We start from the raw sequence: 17,908 nt of genomic DNA on the forward strand, positions 1-17,908 counted from the left end.
GCTTGTGCTCTGCTTTGCCCGTTTACACCCCCTAGGAGCTGCTGGGGTACAGCCTACCATGTGAGGGGTCAAAAACTACTTGCTGCTGTTGGCCATGTAAGAGGTCAGAGGTTTAGAACTTATGATATGGGGCTATAAGATGTCATCTAAGGTCATCAGCAGGCTACAGGTATTGTAACCAAATTGCATATTGTCTAAAATGGTGTCATCTAGTTCTTACAGCATGGTTTCCCTCAGCAACTTGCAAATTTGTTCAGTCACAGCTGTAGTACAACTATACCGGGGTCAGAGAGGACCGTAAAGATTTTTTTAATATTTAAATTAGGTTTTCTTTACTGAGGAAGTCAGGGCACTTGTCACACTAGCAATGGAAAGCCAAGACTGCTGTTATAGAACTACAAATCTCCAACCTCTTTACTGCAATATTTAACAGAGGGCTGAAAATTGCAAGTTCAGTTGCTACGGGTGCTCAGTAGCTTGTATATCCATATACTGTATCAGGACTTAATACCTTTTGGAGGGATTCCTGCCTGTGACCTTTCTATTGTCACACATGACAGTCAGTGGGTCCTGAGGCAGGAGGGACCTGAGGTGGCCCATCTGGCAGCTGACATCCTGTTGTCACCTCCTCTGCAGATGCCTGTGACTGCCAAGCCTGCACACAGGTCTGCTTCCAAACTGGCTTTTATTCCTGCAGCAATGTGAACCACTAGGCTTCTTCAGCGCTTGTAGACCACACAGGTTATCTTCCTAACATGTTATCTCCATTGCTCATTTTTGCAGCAGCACTGTGATGGCCACATGATGCACGGAGGTCCTATCAGGACCATAAGCTGAAGCTCTAGCAGTACAAGTACACTTGTGGATGTGATGTGGCCCAAAGTTCGTGGCACAGTACTGCCAACAGGAGATGGAAGGGTAGGAGCACATGGTGACATGTGCCCAGTGTGTAAGCAACTGGGTAGGGAGCGAGTCCCGTGTAACCAGTAACTCCCAATGGTCTCCTCTACACTTACAGAGGCTCAGGGCCATGCAGGGAGAGTCGTTAGGGAACAGCATTGTGCACTGGGTGTCAAGTGCTCCTGTCTCCAGACCTGCATATGCTGGCTTCCAGAATACCCCATATGTTCATTCTTCTCCCATTCTTCCACATGCCCTCCCCAAATAACTCCTGAGTAGATGATGCCACTATGCCTTGCTGTTTCAAGCACTGCCTGTACTGTGCTTACAGGTGATAACCCAAACCGAGTCCCACCGCCAGCGACTGCTGCATGAGGCAGCAGCCAACTTGTGGTCCTGGGGGATTAAGGTGAAGAAAATCAAGGCCATCTACTACATCCTGAATTATTGTAACATTGACGTCACTCAGCAGTGCGTCATTGCAGAGATCTGGTTCCCAGTGGCTGATGCTGGCCGGATAAAAAAAGCTCTCCATCAGGGAATGGTAAGAGACCAGCATTTTGCGTCCCTGGAGTTTTCACCCTAACTGCACTGTTTATATGTTGAGCGTATGTTCAGGCTTCTGTCTGTTACTGTAATGCTGGGCTCCCTTCTCTGTTTTAGTTAACGTTGAGTTTGTTGCCTGATTGCTTGGTCTTGGGGAGCTTAAGGCCAGCATTAAATCTTGGCAGGTTTGTGACTGACCCACAAGTCAGCAGTGCTGGCAGCTTTCCCTGAACAAATCAATAGCACAGAAAATAGAAAAAATCTGGATATTAGAAAAACGATTGAGATATGACACTCTTGAGTCCAGCTTTCATGTTGTTGCATGTGCATGTTTGGACACGGACTGTGGAGCTGTGGGACCGATTCTTCTCTACTAGCCACCCTGATTGTGTCTGTCCTTGTCACTGGGTTTTCAGGAGCGCAGTGGCTCTACTATCGCCCCTATCCTTACTGCTATACACACCAGGATGGCACCACCCACCTTCAACAGGACCAACAAGTTCACAGCTGGATTTCAGAACATAGTGGATGCATATGGTGTGGGCAACTACAGGGAGATGAACCCAGGTGAGAAATACTCAGTAACACAAATTGAGCACCTGGCTTGTTAGGGTCAAAGTAAAGCCTTTGAGCTCTGTCACTATCACAAAACATGCACTCATTGCTGATTGGGAAACCTGAGCCATATTTTCTGCTGTTAAAAATTGATACTGTGTGGTGCATATGCATGGATTTGCTCAGGCAAAGAATTTGGCCATCAGTCTTCATGGATTAATTGTGGCAGGAAAAATGAACTAGACAAGTACAAGATGGAGAACAGATGGTGAAATAGCAGCTCTGAGGAAAAGACCTAAACTCACAAGGCAAATATAAGTTAAGCTCATCGTGCTGAGGTAAAAAAAAAAGACCAAAAGGACCTGAGAAAAGAAACAATGGTAGAGCATCTCAGAGACCACTGAGGATGAACAGAAACCTAGAAATTGGGGCCCAGGGGAAAGGATCAGACAAAGCCAAGTTATTGAGGCTGAGAAATATGATAGTAAATTTCAAGTACATTACTCTGTTGCAAAACAGCATGCAAATGTCTACACGTGGTGTTTATTATGGTGAGACAAGAAATGAAGGCTAAAATTGCAAGGAAGATGCAGGTCATACAGTTGGACAATCTTTCTGATGATAAAACTAGTTCTGCACTAGATCCGACTGCCTCGTGAGTAGGGGAAGGATCATGGAGGCCTTTAAGGGCAGTAGCTGTCAGGAATGGTCCAGTGGGGTGGACACCTTCTCTGCTGAGGCCTTTTTGTTCAGAAGGAGCTGAACTACTTGTCCTTTCCTTCCTGCAGCTCCATATACTATCATTACCTTCCCCTTCTTGTTTGCGGTGATGTTTGGGGACTGTGGCCATGGTGCTGTCATGCTGGGCTTTGCACTCTGGATGGTCATTAATGAGAAGAGCCTTCTGGCCCAGAAAAGCACTAATGAGGTGAGTACCAGGGAGATGGTTTACCCTGTCAGCGTAGGTAAAGGCTTATCATTCCCATTTGATAAAGGAGGCATTCAGCCTCCCAAAGGCAGAATGGAGATCCTTAGAAAAATGCCCATGGGGCAGAGATTAGGGAAGTAGTTCTGCCTACTTCTACACAGAGACCTGGATGGGCCCCAGGGAACCAGAGTTTTCTATGAATATTGCATATACATATATATATACACACACACAGAGATACAGATATATATATGTATCTACATATATATATACAGATACATACATATATATATGTATCTATCTATATGTATACGTATCTATATATATATACATATAAACATAGACCAGTACAATATTGTCTGCTGCTGGCCGAGGCCCACCGTTTGATGGGACTGCAGGTACTTTGGTCACTGGCACTGCCTTCTCCCCCTGCAGATCTGGAACACCTTTTTCAGCGGGCGCTACCTGATCTTGCTTATGGGCATATTCTCCATGTACACTGGCTTCATCTACAACGACTGCTTCTCCAAATCCATTAACATCTTTGGCTCTTCCTGGCATGTCATCCCCATGTTTAAAAATAGCACTTGGAAGTAAGTGGCCAAATGTGGGAAACAAATGAAAACACACCGAACGGAGCATGTAAGCTTTGAAAGAAAGACACGGTGACTGCCTGTGCGGGGAAGGGAAGAACTCCCCGCTGTGGATGCAGCATGAATGAATCAGAGGTTTTGTCTGACACGCACAGATGAACTCACTATTGAAATGGAAATGTAGAGTCCCCGGGAACACGCCTGTTTCTTCAGGCACTGATGGGCATAAAAATCTGCAGGTGTCTGGGGCTGATGCATAGAGAATTATCAGTGTGGTGAAGACTGTTATTGCATAGGACTCATCTACACCCACACGTGTGCACACAGGCCCAGGATAACAGTTCACAGAAAGGCTGGCACTGGTGACAGGTGTCATGTGGTAGTCCTCAGCACATCTCACATAAATATATCACCAGCTTTTACAGTGAGATTAAGCTGCAAAGGTCATTTCCCTTTTCTCTTGCAGTAAGGATGTGCTTCTGGACAATATGGTGCTGCAGTTGGATCCAGCAGTCCCAGGAGTCTACTCTGGAAATCCATATCCATTTGGAATAGATCCGGTAATTAAATTAAATTGCTCTAAGATAATTTATATTTCAATCCTGTTTCACCGTACCAAGCACATCAGTAGCTCCCCGCTCTCTCTCCAGAAGCCATGCTCTTTGCTTCTTGCTCTTTGGCTGTTCTTTACGTAGTTGTTGTGATGCTTTTCTTTAGCAGTCAAGGATATATGTTGCTGACACTTTTGCACAGGCAGCAGCAAAATGGTAAGCAGGAAGGAACTTCGATTTTGCCAGAGAGTGCTCTTGTGCTGCAGTCTCTACTCTGTCACCAGTCTGCTGGACTCGGTTTCCTTACTTGAGTACTTAACCTATTCCAGAGCTACCTCACAAGTTTGAAGGCAAAGTCCTGATTTCCATGCAGTCTACTTATTTTATGAAGTGTGAGGAAAATGCTAGTATTAGCTAACCTATCCACATTTTCTTCTGTTTCCTGTTTCCCTTTTCTTGCCATTCTCTATTTATCATGTATTGAACTGTTGTTAACATCAAGCGTTCCTGTTTCAATCTCTGTATTAGCCAGTTCACCTCTGTTCTGTTGGATGCGCTCTCATTTCAGTTGGTCACACAAAGAAACACTGCCTTCCCCTGGTTTGCAGAGACATTGACCTTGTAAGTTTTTCACAAACCCAGCTCTAAAGTTCTGCTCAGGACGTAGACAGCCCAGTTCAGGAAGTCACAACAGGGGAAGCTGAATTTTCTGCATGTTGCCCTGACACATGCTTAATTTAGGTTAACCGAGGCCAGCCCCTCTTCCACACTGGCTGCTGCCTGCTCGAGTGACTAGGACCCCTGGCTGGGAAGGAGGAATGGCTGAACAAGTGCTGGCAAGGAAAGGGTAGACTGAAAGGAGCCAGCCCCCGCCTGGAAATTTTCCTTGTCACCTGCTCAGAAGGACGGATGGCATTTTGCAAATCCTGGCTGAGGCGTACCTTTGAAAAGAAGGAATCACCCTGAGATGGGGAGGCTAGGCAATCTCTTCCGTAGCTGTAGAGGTGGCAAAATACATTGGACAAAGGCCCATAAGCTAATGTTTTGCCTTCCAAATAATACTGTCTTCCTCCTTTCTGTTCAGGTACTATATTTAGTGTCTGAAAAGGGGTATCTCCTTACCATCTCAGAATACTTTGGGGTCTAGGAAGTTTTAGAAGAAAGGAGAAGCAACCTGGAAGCTTTGTAGCATAAAAAAAGCAGGACTGAGAAGAGACATATGGTTACTGTCCTAACACAGATGAAAAGTTGCTGCAGAGAGGCAAGTGATAATGTGATCTCTACGGCCAGAGTTGGAATGAGGGCTTTTTTGTTCAAACAAAAAGTTTGAACACACTCTACCATCGGTACTTCTCTGGTGAGGGTTGAACAAATTTGCATAGCAGCAGGAAGGATTTTCTTCTGCCTTTCCACCTTTGCTAAAGATGATGACTCAGCCTAAGGGCAAAGAATGACAGTGAAAAGATCTAGGTTGTGCTACCAGCCTTTCCATTGGTTTCTGGAGGACTGAAGTAAAGTCTTTACATCGTTTTAAATTGCTGCTATTTCCTCTGTTAAAATAAGGATGATATTTTATATATTTCAGTTGAGAAGACTGGCAAAGTGAAAAGTATTATAAGGAACTAGATTTCCATTGCTTGCTGTCGTCTTATTAGAACTGGTTTGAGTAAATCGATGGTGTCAAAGCAACAGCTTCCACAAATCTATTACTGATCAAACACCTGAAAATCTTCTGCCTCTCTCTGCTCCTTTCCCCAAAGATCTGGAACATTGCACCGAACAAGCTGACTTTCCTGAACTCCTACAAAATGAAGATGTCAGTTGTCATAGGGATTGTGCATATGATTTTTGGGGTGATACTCAGTCTCTTCAACCACATGTAAGTTTGCTTCACCAAGCTTGTTGCTGCAGCACATGTCCTCATCGCTAAGATAGTGTCCTTCTTTCAGAGAAAGCCTTGTATCGCAGATGAATGACTTGAATTTTGCCCTTTGCCCAGTGTGAGTACAAATGCCCCACACAGTGGCTGATTCTCACCACTGTTGGTACAGAGCACTCAGTCCGCAGGCCAGAAGGGCAGCCATCACATTGCAGATATTCTCTTGGATAAAGTCTCTTTTTCGCTTTCCCTCCTATATTCTTATTTTGCAGAAATACCAAAGTACATTAAATTAAAAATATATAGCACCCCCCACTACTGAAATTTTGGTCTTGAAAGACAAGTTTTTTGGTCCAAAGCACATTGAAATCTTGCACAGTATGTGTGTGGTTTTTGCCTGACTTACTGGCCCTTTGGCCAGAATATGTGGGTCTATGCATGCCTATACCTCTGCCTCTGTATTTTGCAATGAAAAATAAGAAATGGTGGTAGAGTGGAGGGGCCAACACTACTGTCTTGAGACTCGCCAAAGCTGGAAGGGTAGTGACCTTCAAGGACTGAAGGTGTTTGTAGATGACAGAGATGAGGACCGCCCCTACAGAATTGGTTTCTACACCTTGTTCTGACCTTCCTCAGCATATAATGCTTAACTTTGTAAATTATCCATCTTCTGAAAATTGGCTTTTATTTCAATGCAGTCATCTTTTGATGTGCTGAGATACTGGTGGGTCAAGTACAAAAACCTGAAAAGAATCAGTATGACAAATCTTTTGTGCTTAAATAATGGCTTTCATTGATAAAGACTGCAATTACAGACTACTTTCTTGACTAGTGATAGTTTTGTTTCTTACGTTATTTTCCAAAGACTAAACAGTGTACAGTACTGCCATACTTGGGTGCAACCTTTTATTAATACTTAGTATATTAATTGTAGTTGTCTTTCCTGATTCATTCCAGTTACTTCAAGAAATACATAAACATTATCCTTCAGTTCATTCCAGAGATGATTTTTATTATCTCTCTTTTTGGCTACCTGGTCTTCATGATTATTTTCAAATGGTGTCATTTTGATGTCCACTCATCCCAGAGTGCACCAAGCATCCTCATCCACTTCATCAATATGTTTTTGTTCAATTATGGTGACACTTCAAATGCTCCATTATATCTGCATCAGGTATGGATCAAGCAGCTTGAATCTACCCCAGCTAGTTCTGGATTTGCAGTGGGTGTTGTGGAGAGTGAGCACGAAGATAGAGAACAGGCTCAGAAGTTCAATCACAAAAGCCAGTTGCGCAAGATAATTTTGTTCTTCTGCTATTCACGTTGCCTTGTAGACTGGTAGGACAGAGAAGCTATCAGTCAGTGATGCAGAGGAAACCTCATATTTAGTATCATGTTTACAAGAATAATGATGTAATTTAAGACATTTTTTGGAAAAAAAAAAAGAAAGAAGAGTGATTAGAGATGCAAAGCTGAGTGTTGCTGATGTGCTGTCCTGAAGTCTGGGCATGATGTAAGAGGCAAAGCAAGGCTGTCCTTTCCTTGATAATTCTTATTTCATCTTCAGAGAACTTGAAAGCTTTATAATTTCAGCTAAGAAAATAGAAGTAGCTAGAGGATTTTCTAGTAGCTTTTTATTAGAAATATCTCCTTTGGGGAGTGCACTTAATAAAAACCCAAAAGCAAAAAAGTCTCCCCAAAGAGAAAACTTCTTTTAAAGTCATCTCTATTTATTTGCTCAAAACATGGATTTTTTTTTTTCTTGTTTGATTTTTACATCAGCAGCATCAATGAAGAATCTGCAAGCAAATGCTGCCTCCAGCCACATGTATACATCTATATCTATACAGTGGCACACTTAGGCACATCAACATGAGCTCAGTTTTAGGGCTGCTGGTGAGTCAGAGTTAGTAGAGAGCCCTGATCAGTTCCAAGTAACTGCGTTAAGGCTGCAGGGCAGTTTGGGAAAACACAGTTTTCCCACCCTTTGAAATGTCTTTAGATAACATTTTGCTTTGTAACAACCCAAAACCTTTCCAAGATGGTAATTTTTTTCTCATATTTCTCATATTCCTATGCCCCTACACCACCAGCAATGGTCTGTGCCATCCACCTGTAGTAGTCTCAATGCAAAGATTTTATGACACCAACTATAAGGTGATCAGAGATCTAAGCCAGCTTTTAAAAAATGCAAAAGTTGTAGTTTGGGGTTTTCTTGGTTTGTGTTTTGTTTTTTCTTAAATTGCAAACAGTTATTTTAGGACAGCAATAGGGGTGGCACACTGCAACAAGAACACCTGATATTGTGGGGGCAAGGTGTTATTCAAACCTAAGCTATGGGGATTCAATTTCTTTCTGACATTGCAAATGTGGAGTGAATCCTGGATTCCCTGCTTTCCAGGGATCTGATGATCTGGATGACTTGACTCTTACTGCAGCATTTCTATGTTGACCAAAGCAAGGCAGGCTGCCTGGCTCACCCAGCAGTTAGGACATTCACTTGGGACACTGGACAGCCAGGTTCAAGTCAGTAACACTGGGGTTTGGAAAATTAACCCTTTCCAACATGAAAGCCTTTCATCTCTGAGTCTCCAAGCATCTCTAGCAGGCAGTGCTATCTGGAATCTTTAGTAGTATACATTTGTTTTCATGTCCTTACAAGCAGAGGAGACACAACCAATAGAGGGAGTATATCTATTGTATTAAAAATGTATTATTTTATAGAATCAGATTTCTAGCCATACATGTAGTTGCCTAAAGGACGTCAGGTAACTTTTTGCTCTTCTTGTTGTTTTGTCTTTTAGAAAGAAGTGCAGAGTTTCTTGGTCATATTTGCTCTGATTGCTGTTCCCTGGATGCTTTTAATTAAACCTTTCATCCTCCGAGCCAACCACCAGAAAGCACAGCGCATGGTAAGTGATGTGTATCAGGCAAGGAGGGTTCAGTACAGCCACAGCAAAGCTGGGGAGACAGACCCCAAAAACTGCTTGCAGTGATCTAATTCTGGCTTTTCTCTGATTTCACAGTTTCTCTGGTGATTTCAAACTGTGCTTTACAGCATGTGTGCCAAGACCATGTGTATGGACATTTGGCTAAACCACCTACATAGGAAGCAGGAGCTTTGCTTACAAGGCCATATCCTATTTGTTGAGAGAGGAGTTAAGCTGGCTCTGAGCTCTTTCAAGTGTTGTAACCAAAACCCGAGCAGGTGTAGGAAGACTGAAGTGCTTGTAAAGCAAAGACAGGGCAAAGACCTCAGCTGCCAGTTCACAACCACCACAAACCATTGGCTGGCTGCTCTGTAGGAACGGGGCATCTGCGACACCCCGGCCTTGAAGAGATCAACACCACTTGAAGGAGAGGCTTGATTTAAAAGCCACTGCCTGCTTTCTAGCACTGCTTTCTCCCAAAGTGATTGCCTTGAATTAACAGAGCCTTCCTTCCCATGGGCTTTGTGGTTTGCCCAGCTCTTCAGCACATAACTGCAGCAGCTGCAGTTTCCCAGTTGTTCTTTAATCCTCTCCTTTATTACACTAACAGGACTTTACTTGTCTGTCAGGATTTACTTCTCTTTATAGTCAGAGTTAGTGCCTGGCGTACCTTTTATAGGGCACAGATGTTTCCATTTGAAGAAAGAGATGCTGGTTGTGCTGTGTGACCTTTTCCAACCCAGTCACTTCTGACCTATAGCTGAAAGCTAGGTCCCTGGGAGACCTTTGCAGCCCTGCCTCTGTGCTGTAATTTCTTATTTTGTCATTCTTCTGGGATCTGGATGAAAGCTTGACATGGCTGACTCCATCTCCTGCTTTTATGCTAGCAACATCTGACAGCTTTTCCCCACCTCCTATTATGCCCCCGTATTTCTGTTCCTAATTTTCATATGTTAGCTGTCTGATCGCATCTTACATTTACCCAGATTTATAAGTTTGCAACAAAGTCTGTTCTCTGTGCTGACATTCAGGTAAAGTAAAGATAAAGCGGGTGTGACAATGATTACTGCTGCAATAGGAAACAATATGTTATCATGAGACCTTGCCCATGAAGCCTGCTGGAAGCTATGAAGGATGACAGGGCAGAACCTGACAGAAGCTGTGAGGTCCTTGTTTGGTTGTGCTGTGTAATAGGACTGTTACAGGCTATAAGGCTACCCTTATGCTGTGCTGTCATTTCTGCAGTGAGGCTCAGATCAGGTTTTTTGGGCCTCTAGAAGACCTCTGTAAAGAATGATTACAGAGAGAAAATGGGTTGTCATGAGGGTTTTTTTGTCAATTTAAAACGAATCAAGAGATCTGAATCGTATTTCTGTCTGTATCCCAAGAACTGTGTGACCTTCGTCAAGTCACCTGATCCTTTCAGTCTCCATTTCTTTTTTCACTTGATGCTAATTCCTTTGATTCACACCCATCTGATTGAGATCATCAGCTTTAATGTGCCTCAGTTCTCTCGTTTGCCAGAAGTGATAGATCTTCTCATGGTGGGTATAAAGGGTGCATTGTGAGACTAGAAACTAGCTCCATATTAGTTGGAATCACTGGAAAATGCTCTAGGATGGAAAATATTTAAGTATTATTAGCCATTCAGCAGGACTACTCAGTTTCTGTGGTCCACGATGACTATTGTTGAAATTGTCCTCAAGTTCATGATATAGTCCTTCATATATTACATGTCATGAGGTTATTGATGGAGTTCTGTGCCATGGTCTGCTTCATTTTGGTATCAGCCTCTAACATGACACAAAAAACATACTACGTTTTGTTTCTGAAAGATTCAGTCTCAAGCCATCTCAGGAAACCCTGGAGGTGAAAATGAGGTAGATGTTCCAGAGACCAGTTCCTCCAAGAAAGGTTCCCATGGAGACAACGGTGGTGGTCATGAAGGACATGATGATGATGAAGAGGTAAGAAAATGTGGGCAGAAAATTATTCAGACAGACACAATATTAGCAGACACAAAGTCAAGCAGAAAGCTTTTGCAGAGCTGCCAGACCTTCTTTTTAAAAAGATACCAAGACACACCCTTGCAACAATTTGTGCTTCCAAACAGATTAAGCTTTGAATTTTCATAGAATGAATTCCTCTGTTTCTTTTCCTTTAATTTTGCCTGGTGAGGGCAGGCATTCTTACAAACCTCAAGCTTCTTGGTAAGGGCAGGCATTCTTACAAACATCAGCTTTTTACAAACCTCAAGCTTTTGTTTCCCCTGGGGCGGTTGTTTCACTTCCACGTTGCACCCAGAGAAGGTCAAGCCTTTCCCAAGTGTCAGTGAGCTTTCCTTCCTTTAAATTGCAAATGAGCATTTAAAAGTTGGCAGCTTGCAGTGTTGGCTAGGAAGAAAGTTCTTCCTTGGCAAATATTGTGAAGATCTTCTGCAGTCTGCAGCAACACAGTTAAAAAAAGTAACAAAAGTGTTTGTAGCAGTTGGGAGTACCAACAGTATTGAGTGTGGATATCCCGGTCACAGAGAATCTTCACAGTCTTAGAAGATATGCTTATTCAGTGCTATCTCCCAAAATGTGTATGTCCATAGGCAGATAGTCTGAAACCCACGATTTTATATAAGGTTTTTTGTCCCTATAAGAAATCACAAAGATGATAGCAATTGGATTGACATCTAAAGCTTTGAAATAGTAAGACTGGAATATGAGCTGGTTCCTGAACCTGAAATTCACTGAAATTGTATTTGTCTAGGGAGAATGTATGGGAAGATCATACAGAATTGGCACTTCTCAGACCAGTCTCTTTATCTGGAAAATATCTTTATGTTGCTTAGAACATAGCAAGGAAAAGGGAGGAGTATGAAGAGCTTTTGGTGGAGTGTTGCTCTATTAACCAGGAAGCCCTGAACCAAGAACCAATAAAATGTGTTTGGCTTTGTTGTTTCAGTTTGATTTTGGAGACACATTTGTCCACCAAGCTATCCATACCATTGAATACTGCCTTGGCTGCATCTCCAACACAGCATCCTACTTGCGGCTCTGGGCGTTGAGCTTAGCCCATGCACGTGAGTGATTGACTACCCCATAGTTACCTCACCAGCAGCTCCATGCCAATCACTGCTTCTGCTGGTATCTGATTATTGCTGCAAATTTCCCCATGAAGTTACAGTTCTCCTTGTGGTCGTTTGTGTCTCGGAATGTTTTGCTTCAGGTCAGGTCAATCCAAGCTTTTCATGGTGACCTCCTCAGTTTTCAGTGGTGATCCCTGGCAGCTATATATCAGGGAGCTCCTGACTGCATATACTGTCCAGGGCCCCTTTGCCACCTGCTCTGTAGGCACCCCCCCGGAATAGTTCACTTGGTGCGTAGCATGGTGGGAGGTGCAGCCCAAATGAGTAGTCCAATCCATAGAGGGAACGGCAGTATGGAAACCATAGCTTCATTTCCCAAAACGCACTTACTATAGCCTTAGGATATGCAGATGAATGTCAAAATGACTTGAAACAGTTATTTTGATTTGGTTCAGCAAACTAGAAAGAAAAGTTTTTGTTCAAGATGCCTGGAATTGTCATTTTCACTGGGTTTTTTCCCAGCAACATTTAGTGGAATCTCACATTCCATGAGAAATGTACAGCATTTCAATATCTTTTGTCTTGATTTAAGATTAAAAAAATGCTCAAATACTAAAAATTGCCTCAGGGTGGAACTTCAGATTTTTGAGACTAATTTTTCTGAAATGTTTTTTATTAATATTGCTGTACTGCCTCTGGCTAGGAGTTGCGCCTGCCCTAAAAAATTTGGCACACAAAAAAGAAAAACAAAAGGAGGGGCACACCATGGATTGACAGGCGTAAGCTGTACTTCTTGGCACAGAAATGAGTTTAGTAGGAGTTGAGGGGAAGCTAACACACATTAGCTTTACATGGCAGACAGATATCTAAATAAAATAAAATAAACCAACTAAATAGATTCGCTAAGGGTAGTCCTATGTGTTATTTCAGAATTCTGCCTGGAAAACCACCATATTCCTTTACAGTCTTACAAACTGGCATTGGCAGGAGGTTTTTTTTCCTGAGGACAACAGTTGTGAGGGATCCCTTGCATCTTTTGTCACCTAAAGTAACAGGTCATTGAATCTGAACGTGGCTAAAGGACTAACAACTAGCAAAATGGAAGGCTGAACTGGTGGAGCATATGGATGGAGCAGAGCTGGGCCAAGTCATTGCTTTGCCTGTATCACAGGGGGAAAATTTCTTGGTCCTGAGTCTATCCTATGTGACTGGGGTAGCTGTTAGGAATAGGTTATTAAGCTGACAGGACACATCATATATACCAGTGCTGTGAATGTTGGTATAAACTTGTGTAGGAGAAAAAATCTTCAAGATCATGCAAGAAACCTAAACACTAATACAGCTTGGTAATACAGCTTGGGTGGGACCAACCAGTTGTGCCTCTTCTTCCCCCCCCCCCCCCCCAGCTTGTCCATGACACCCTAAGAGAAGTGGTTGGGAGAACAAATGGGAATTACACGTCTCCTGTGGGTCTTAGCATCAGTCAGTACAGCTTGTACAATCACGTTCATTGGGATTTAGCAGCAGGCAATCCTAGAAGGATCCATGTACTGCCTATCTGCCATGTTAAAGATGTAAAAATTAAACTGGTGACTGTATCATCCCAGGGTAACAGCAGTTGGTAGTGTGCTTACATGGACTTGTGATGCAAAGCCAAGCCAAAACAGCACCATCAGCTTCTAACACAGTGAAGAGGAGCAATGGAAAACAATCTGCATCCAATTTCCTTCCCCAGTCATTATGGAGAGGCAGGGTGGTCATACATGATTACTGTCATGTGCATTTTACTGACATGTGCATTTTATCCCAAGCCAACACTTCTAACTGGGAAAAATGGGTCAGCTGCCAGATTGTGCACTATGTCTGTCTACAGCTGTTGCTCAGCACTGTTTATTTCCTTTTGCAGAATTGTCAGAGGTCCTTTGGACCATGGTGATGCACAATGGATTCAACAACAGTGGCTGGGCTGGCCTCATCGTCATCTTCATTATCTTTGCAGCATTTGCAGTGCTAACGGTAGCCATCCTGCTTGTAATGGAGGGGCTCTCAGCCTTCCTGCATGCCTTGCGTCTGCACTGGTAGGTGGTGCGGTCTTTTGGAGCTTTTCCCGGAGCAGTCTTTGGGAGGGATCAGGCTGTGGAAACAAATGGCCACACTAGACAGCGTTCGACATGCTGCGCTAGTACCTATGCATTAGGACATCGGTCCCCTTTGGCAAATGAAGCAAGGGAGAGTCCTCCGAAGGGAGGTCAGAGCTTCCTGCTCCATCTCTGAGCTGCTCCCTGGAGCAACCTGCCTGTTCTCCTCAGCCTGTGGTGGCTGTGGGCACAGGAGGCAAATAACAACCTGCAGTTCTGCCCTGGTAAACATAGAGAGCCACCGAGGCCACCTAGACCTGCACACTAAAGTCTGAAGGTACCACAGCCACACCACTGATTGTGTATCCCACCCAGGGCTACCATCAAACAAGACAGCTGGGGTCTACCTATGGCAGCAAGAGGTCAGCCTGGGCTGGAAAACCTGCTGAAAACCTGGGTCAGTGCTTGTGCCATTAGCCCAGGCTGAGCTCCAAGCTGTTTTGGCTTTGTGGCAATCCTGTTTCAAGTTAGCTCATGTCTGCCTTAACTAGACACCTCTCCAGGCAAGGACGGCAGTGGGATGTACCATACAGGCTAGCATGTAAAGCAAGACCAAGGTAACAAATCACCCTTCACCACCACCACAACTTGGCATCCTGGCTGAGCACCCAAGCTGTGGCCTTTTCCACCACGTAACATCCCGCCACAACCCACAAATGCTGCCAAGGCAAACATGGTGCAGTTGCTTGTCATTGTGCAGGGAGGGGGAGACATCTGTCTCCCACCAGAGTGTGCAACCAGCAGGCAGTTATCCCAGCTCTCAGAGCTGCTAGAAGCAGTTTGGTGAGCAGGCAAGGTCCTGCTGACTGGCCTCATGAGGAGCATTCCCAGGCTGACTGATGGGAAGTCAAAGCTGATATGTGCTGGGTCACTCCCTGGGCTGCCTGTCTCTCACTGCTGGCTCCAGAAGAAGCCCGTGTTCCTGGCTCAGAGGCCACCATCTCTCATGGCCTCCCTTTTCCCATGGGTGCCACGTTTAAGCCTCTCAGCTGGCGGTAGGTCCTGCCCATGGGCAGCACTGATGTATGGCTCTGCTCCTCCCCAGGGTTGAGTTCCAGAACAAGTTCTATGTGGGAGCTGGGTACAAATTTTCTCCGTTCTCCTTCAAGCACATCATCAGTGGCACCGCAGAAGAGTGAAGCCAATGGATCGCTGCTTCACTCCTCAGACCAGGTTCTACTTTCTTATGGTCACTTACCCACGGAGTAGCGTATATGGGATGAAACAGAATTGGATGTGGCCCTTGAAAGAAGAGCAGCTGTAGATGAAGATGTCCTAGCTACTTTCACATATACTGCTGTATCTGCTGAGAGCTGGACTACATCAGCCAGGCTGGCTGGACCTTTGGCTGAGTATCTCCACTCAAGTACCATGTACCTGGTCCTCAGCATTTGATCAGATCGGTTGCCTACTGCTGGGTTGAAAAGAGGAGACACAGCTTTTGAATTAAATCACTTATTAATGATCAACTCCCATGTGTTTTGCTCCATTTACTGACTTGTCTTTGTGACATATTTCTCTCTGAGGGAAATATGTTTCAGCTGTGTTTCAAGATGTGGTTGATCATATGGCATGATTAAGTCCCTTATAAGATTGCAGCCTTTGTTTAGCGCACAATGCAAACCAGCTCAAAAACAGATCATATTGCAGGCTTGCAATTTTCTACATGCTTTACTACAACAACCGTCTTTTTATCTGATTCACTCCAGGGCTTGACAGTGCTGGATTATAGAAATTTGCACACATCATCACTTAACGAAAGTGTTAGTTTTGAGCTGGGTAAATAAAGGAATGTGCCAGTTTCCACATTGGCAGCCAATTTATTTATCTCTATTGATTTGTTTTTCACTGGAGACTTAAGATGACTCCCCCTGTGCTGTAGTTTTCAAGATGGGTTGTTAAAACAGACTGTGTAGAAATGCTAATACCTAACAAACAGAAAGAAGAGAGGGCTCAAAACCATCGAGATTAATTTGAAGTACTGATGTATTGTGATCTTCCTAAATATTAATGAATTATTGATCTTTCAAATTGAACAGTGTCAATCATAACAGGCGACTTTTTTTTTTTTTTAAACCACGGAGGATGTGAAATCCCAACACATCACCACCAATGGATGTGGAGGTGACTAGTCCCTTCCATGGGGTGTCACCAAACAAGCCCTGTTTTCAAACCTCACACCCCTGACACACAGCTCCGCCAAAGAAACCCACCTGGAAGTGTTCCCAGCAGGACACACAGTGGAATATCATCAGGAGACAGGAGTCTGCAGCAATCAGGCTTGGAGGCCGCCTTCCTGCTAGAGTGACCGGGGAGAAAATACAGCCCCAGGCAAAGCAGTTCTTCTACCTTTTCCCTTGCAGTCTCAAGAAGCCATAAAGCGCTGGGCACCAATTACCAACACAGTAACAAGCCTTTTTCCCTTTTAACACCAGCCTGGGTTTTGAAGCAGTAGCTGGAGCTGAGAAGAGATGGGAATAGGAGAGTGTCCATGACCCACACGTGGCCTCATGTCACTGGTTCTTTGGGCATGGGTAACCTGTGGTACAGGCAAAACCCACATAGACATGAATGCAGTTGGTGTCACTGTTGCTCAGTGTAAGCACATCACCTTCATTTCCTCCTTCCAGCCTATTTTGTTGTATTCCTATTCAGGAGAAAAGCTGTCTTGAAACAGGAAAGGCCAAACTAGTTTCATGCATTACCAAACTCAGAGAAAACAATTTGCTTTATGAAACAGTGGGCAGATTTTCTACACAAACACTTATATTCATTGCACCCTTCCATGTGATTGCAACGTAACTGAGAAGGAGATTACCTGAAACAGAATATGTGTTCCTTTTAGAGCTTCTTCTTGGTGTTTTGCTTTTTGTCTGAGGTTTCCATTTTAAGCAGGAAAAACAAGTAATCCTGTGAATACTGCAGGTGACAAGATGGTCTGTTGTTTACTGTACTGAATGGTGATTCAAACATTTGGCTTAATTCTGTGTTCAGCTTTCCCTTTCTGTGCACAAGTGAATAACGCAGCAGAGCTGTGGCTCACTCGAGCATTTGTCATAGAGGGATGGCACTTCCCCACTCTGCAAGAGGACCAAGCCCATTTATAATCACGGGGTATTCAGATTAAATATTGCTGAGAGGCAGAGTTGTCCTTATACACTTCGAGGAGAGCCCTGCCTTTCATCTGGGTTATTTTTAAGACTTCTTTAAAAACCCAGAAACGTTCCAGAGAGTGTCTTGTTTTTAAAAGGCTTGCCTGCAGAAGATGAGGGGGTTTGTGGAGCAGAGCAGTGCCTGCCTGTTCACCTGCACAGCTGCCAAGCTGAATGGGACCACGTCTTCTAGCTGGTTCTGGGAATGTGGCCACCAGATGTGGTAAGATCCAGCAGACACCACTGCTACAGCCTCATAGACCTTGGTACAAGACCCCGGTGTCTTTATCTGAACTTTGCCCATTGCTGGAGGAGTGACTTGTAATTACCTGACAGAACTCTTCCCAAGTCGGGACCTCAGCTTGCCTCTCCAGGGTGGACTTGGGGTGGGGGCCTAGGGAGGAATGGCTGCTTCTGGATCCAAAGCTCATCCCATTGCTAGGAAGGTGTTTGTTGCTGAGAGATGGTGACATGAGTTTTTTCATTTTGCAGGAAATTAATACAAAAAACCTCAGTGAATGACCATGTAGGAAGGAAAAGTGATAAAAATCAAACTGGTTTCAGTCACAGTCATTCTCCCCTGGCTTTTTTATTCCTTCTCACCAGAGCTATCGCTGTGTGTAGCCAGTTGCTATATTGTGGCTTTATTTCTGCTACAGT

The 17,908-nt window shown here is 44.0% G+C and overlaps 1 protein-coding gene across 3 annotated transcripts in view; it reads left to right on the forward strand.

Annotated features, from left to right (window-relative positions):
- The window catches only part of ATP6V0A4 (ATPase H+ transporting V0 subunit a4), a 30,071-nt gene extending 12,163 nt beyond the window's left edge, over positions 1-17,908 (forward strand). The window contains exons 10-21 of one of the 3 annotated variants that reach the window (XM_027784083.2): positions 1,232-1,444; positions 1,863-2,013; positions 2,790-2,929; positions 3,365-3,522; positions 3,989-4,082; positions 5,834-5,952; positions 6,910-7,126; positions 8,757-8,864; positions 10,718-10,849; positions 11,835-11,952; positions 13,865-14,036; positions 15,206-17,908. In XM_027784083.2, coding sequence (XP_027639884.2) covers positions 1,232-1,444; positions 1,863-2,013; positions 2,790-2,929; positions 3,365-3,522; positions 3,989-4,082; positions 5,834-5,952; positions 6,910-7,126; positions 8,757-8,864; positions 10,718-10,849; positions 11,835-11,952; positions 13,865-14,036; positions 15,206-15,305 — 1,722 coding nt within the window. In that variant the 3' untranslated portion in view covers positions 15,306-17,908. Of the gene's footprint in view, positions 1-1,231; positions 1,445-1,862; positions 2,014-2,789; positions 2,930-3,364; positions 3,523-3,988; positions 4,083-5,833; positions 5,953-6,909; positions 7,127-8,756; positions 8,865-10,717; positions 10,850-11,834; positions 11,953-13,864; positions 14,037-15,141 lie in introns of all 3 variants that reach the window. The other 2 variants (XM_027784084.2, XM_027784086.2) reach the window with 2 other exon arrangements.

Source organism: Falco peregrinus, chromosome 6, assembly GCF_023634155.1.
Source record: "Falco peregrinus isolate bFalPer1 chromosome 6, bFalPer1.pri, whole genome shotgun sequence".
NCBI classification, from domain to species: Eukaryota; Metazoa; Chordata; class Aves; order Falconiformes; family Falconidae; genus Falco; species Falco peregrinus.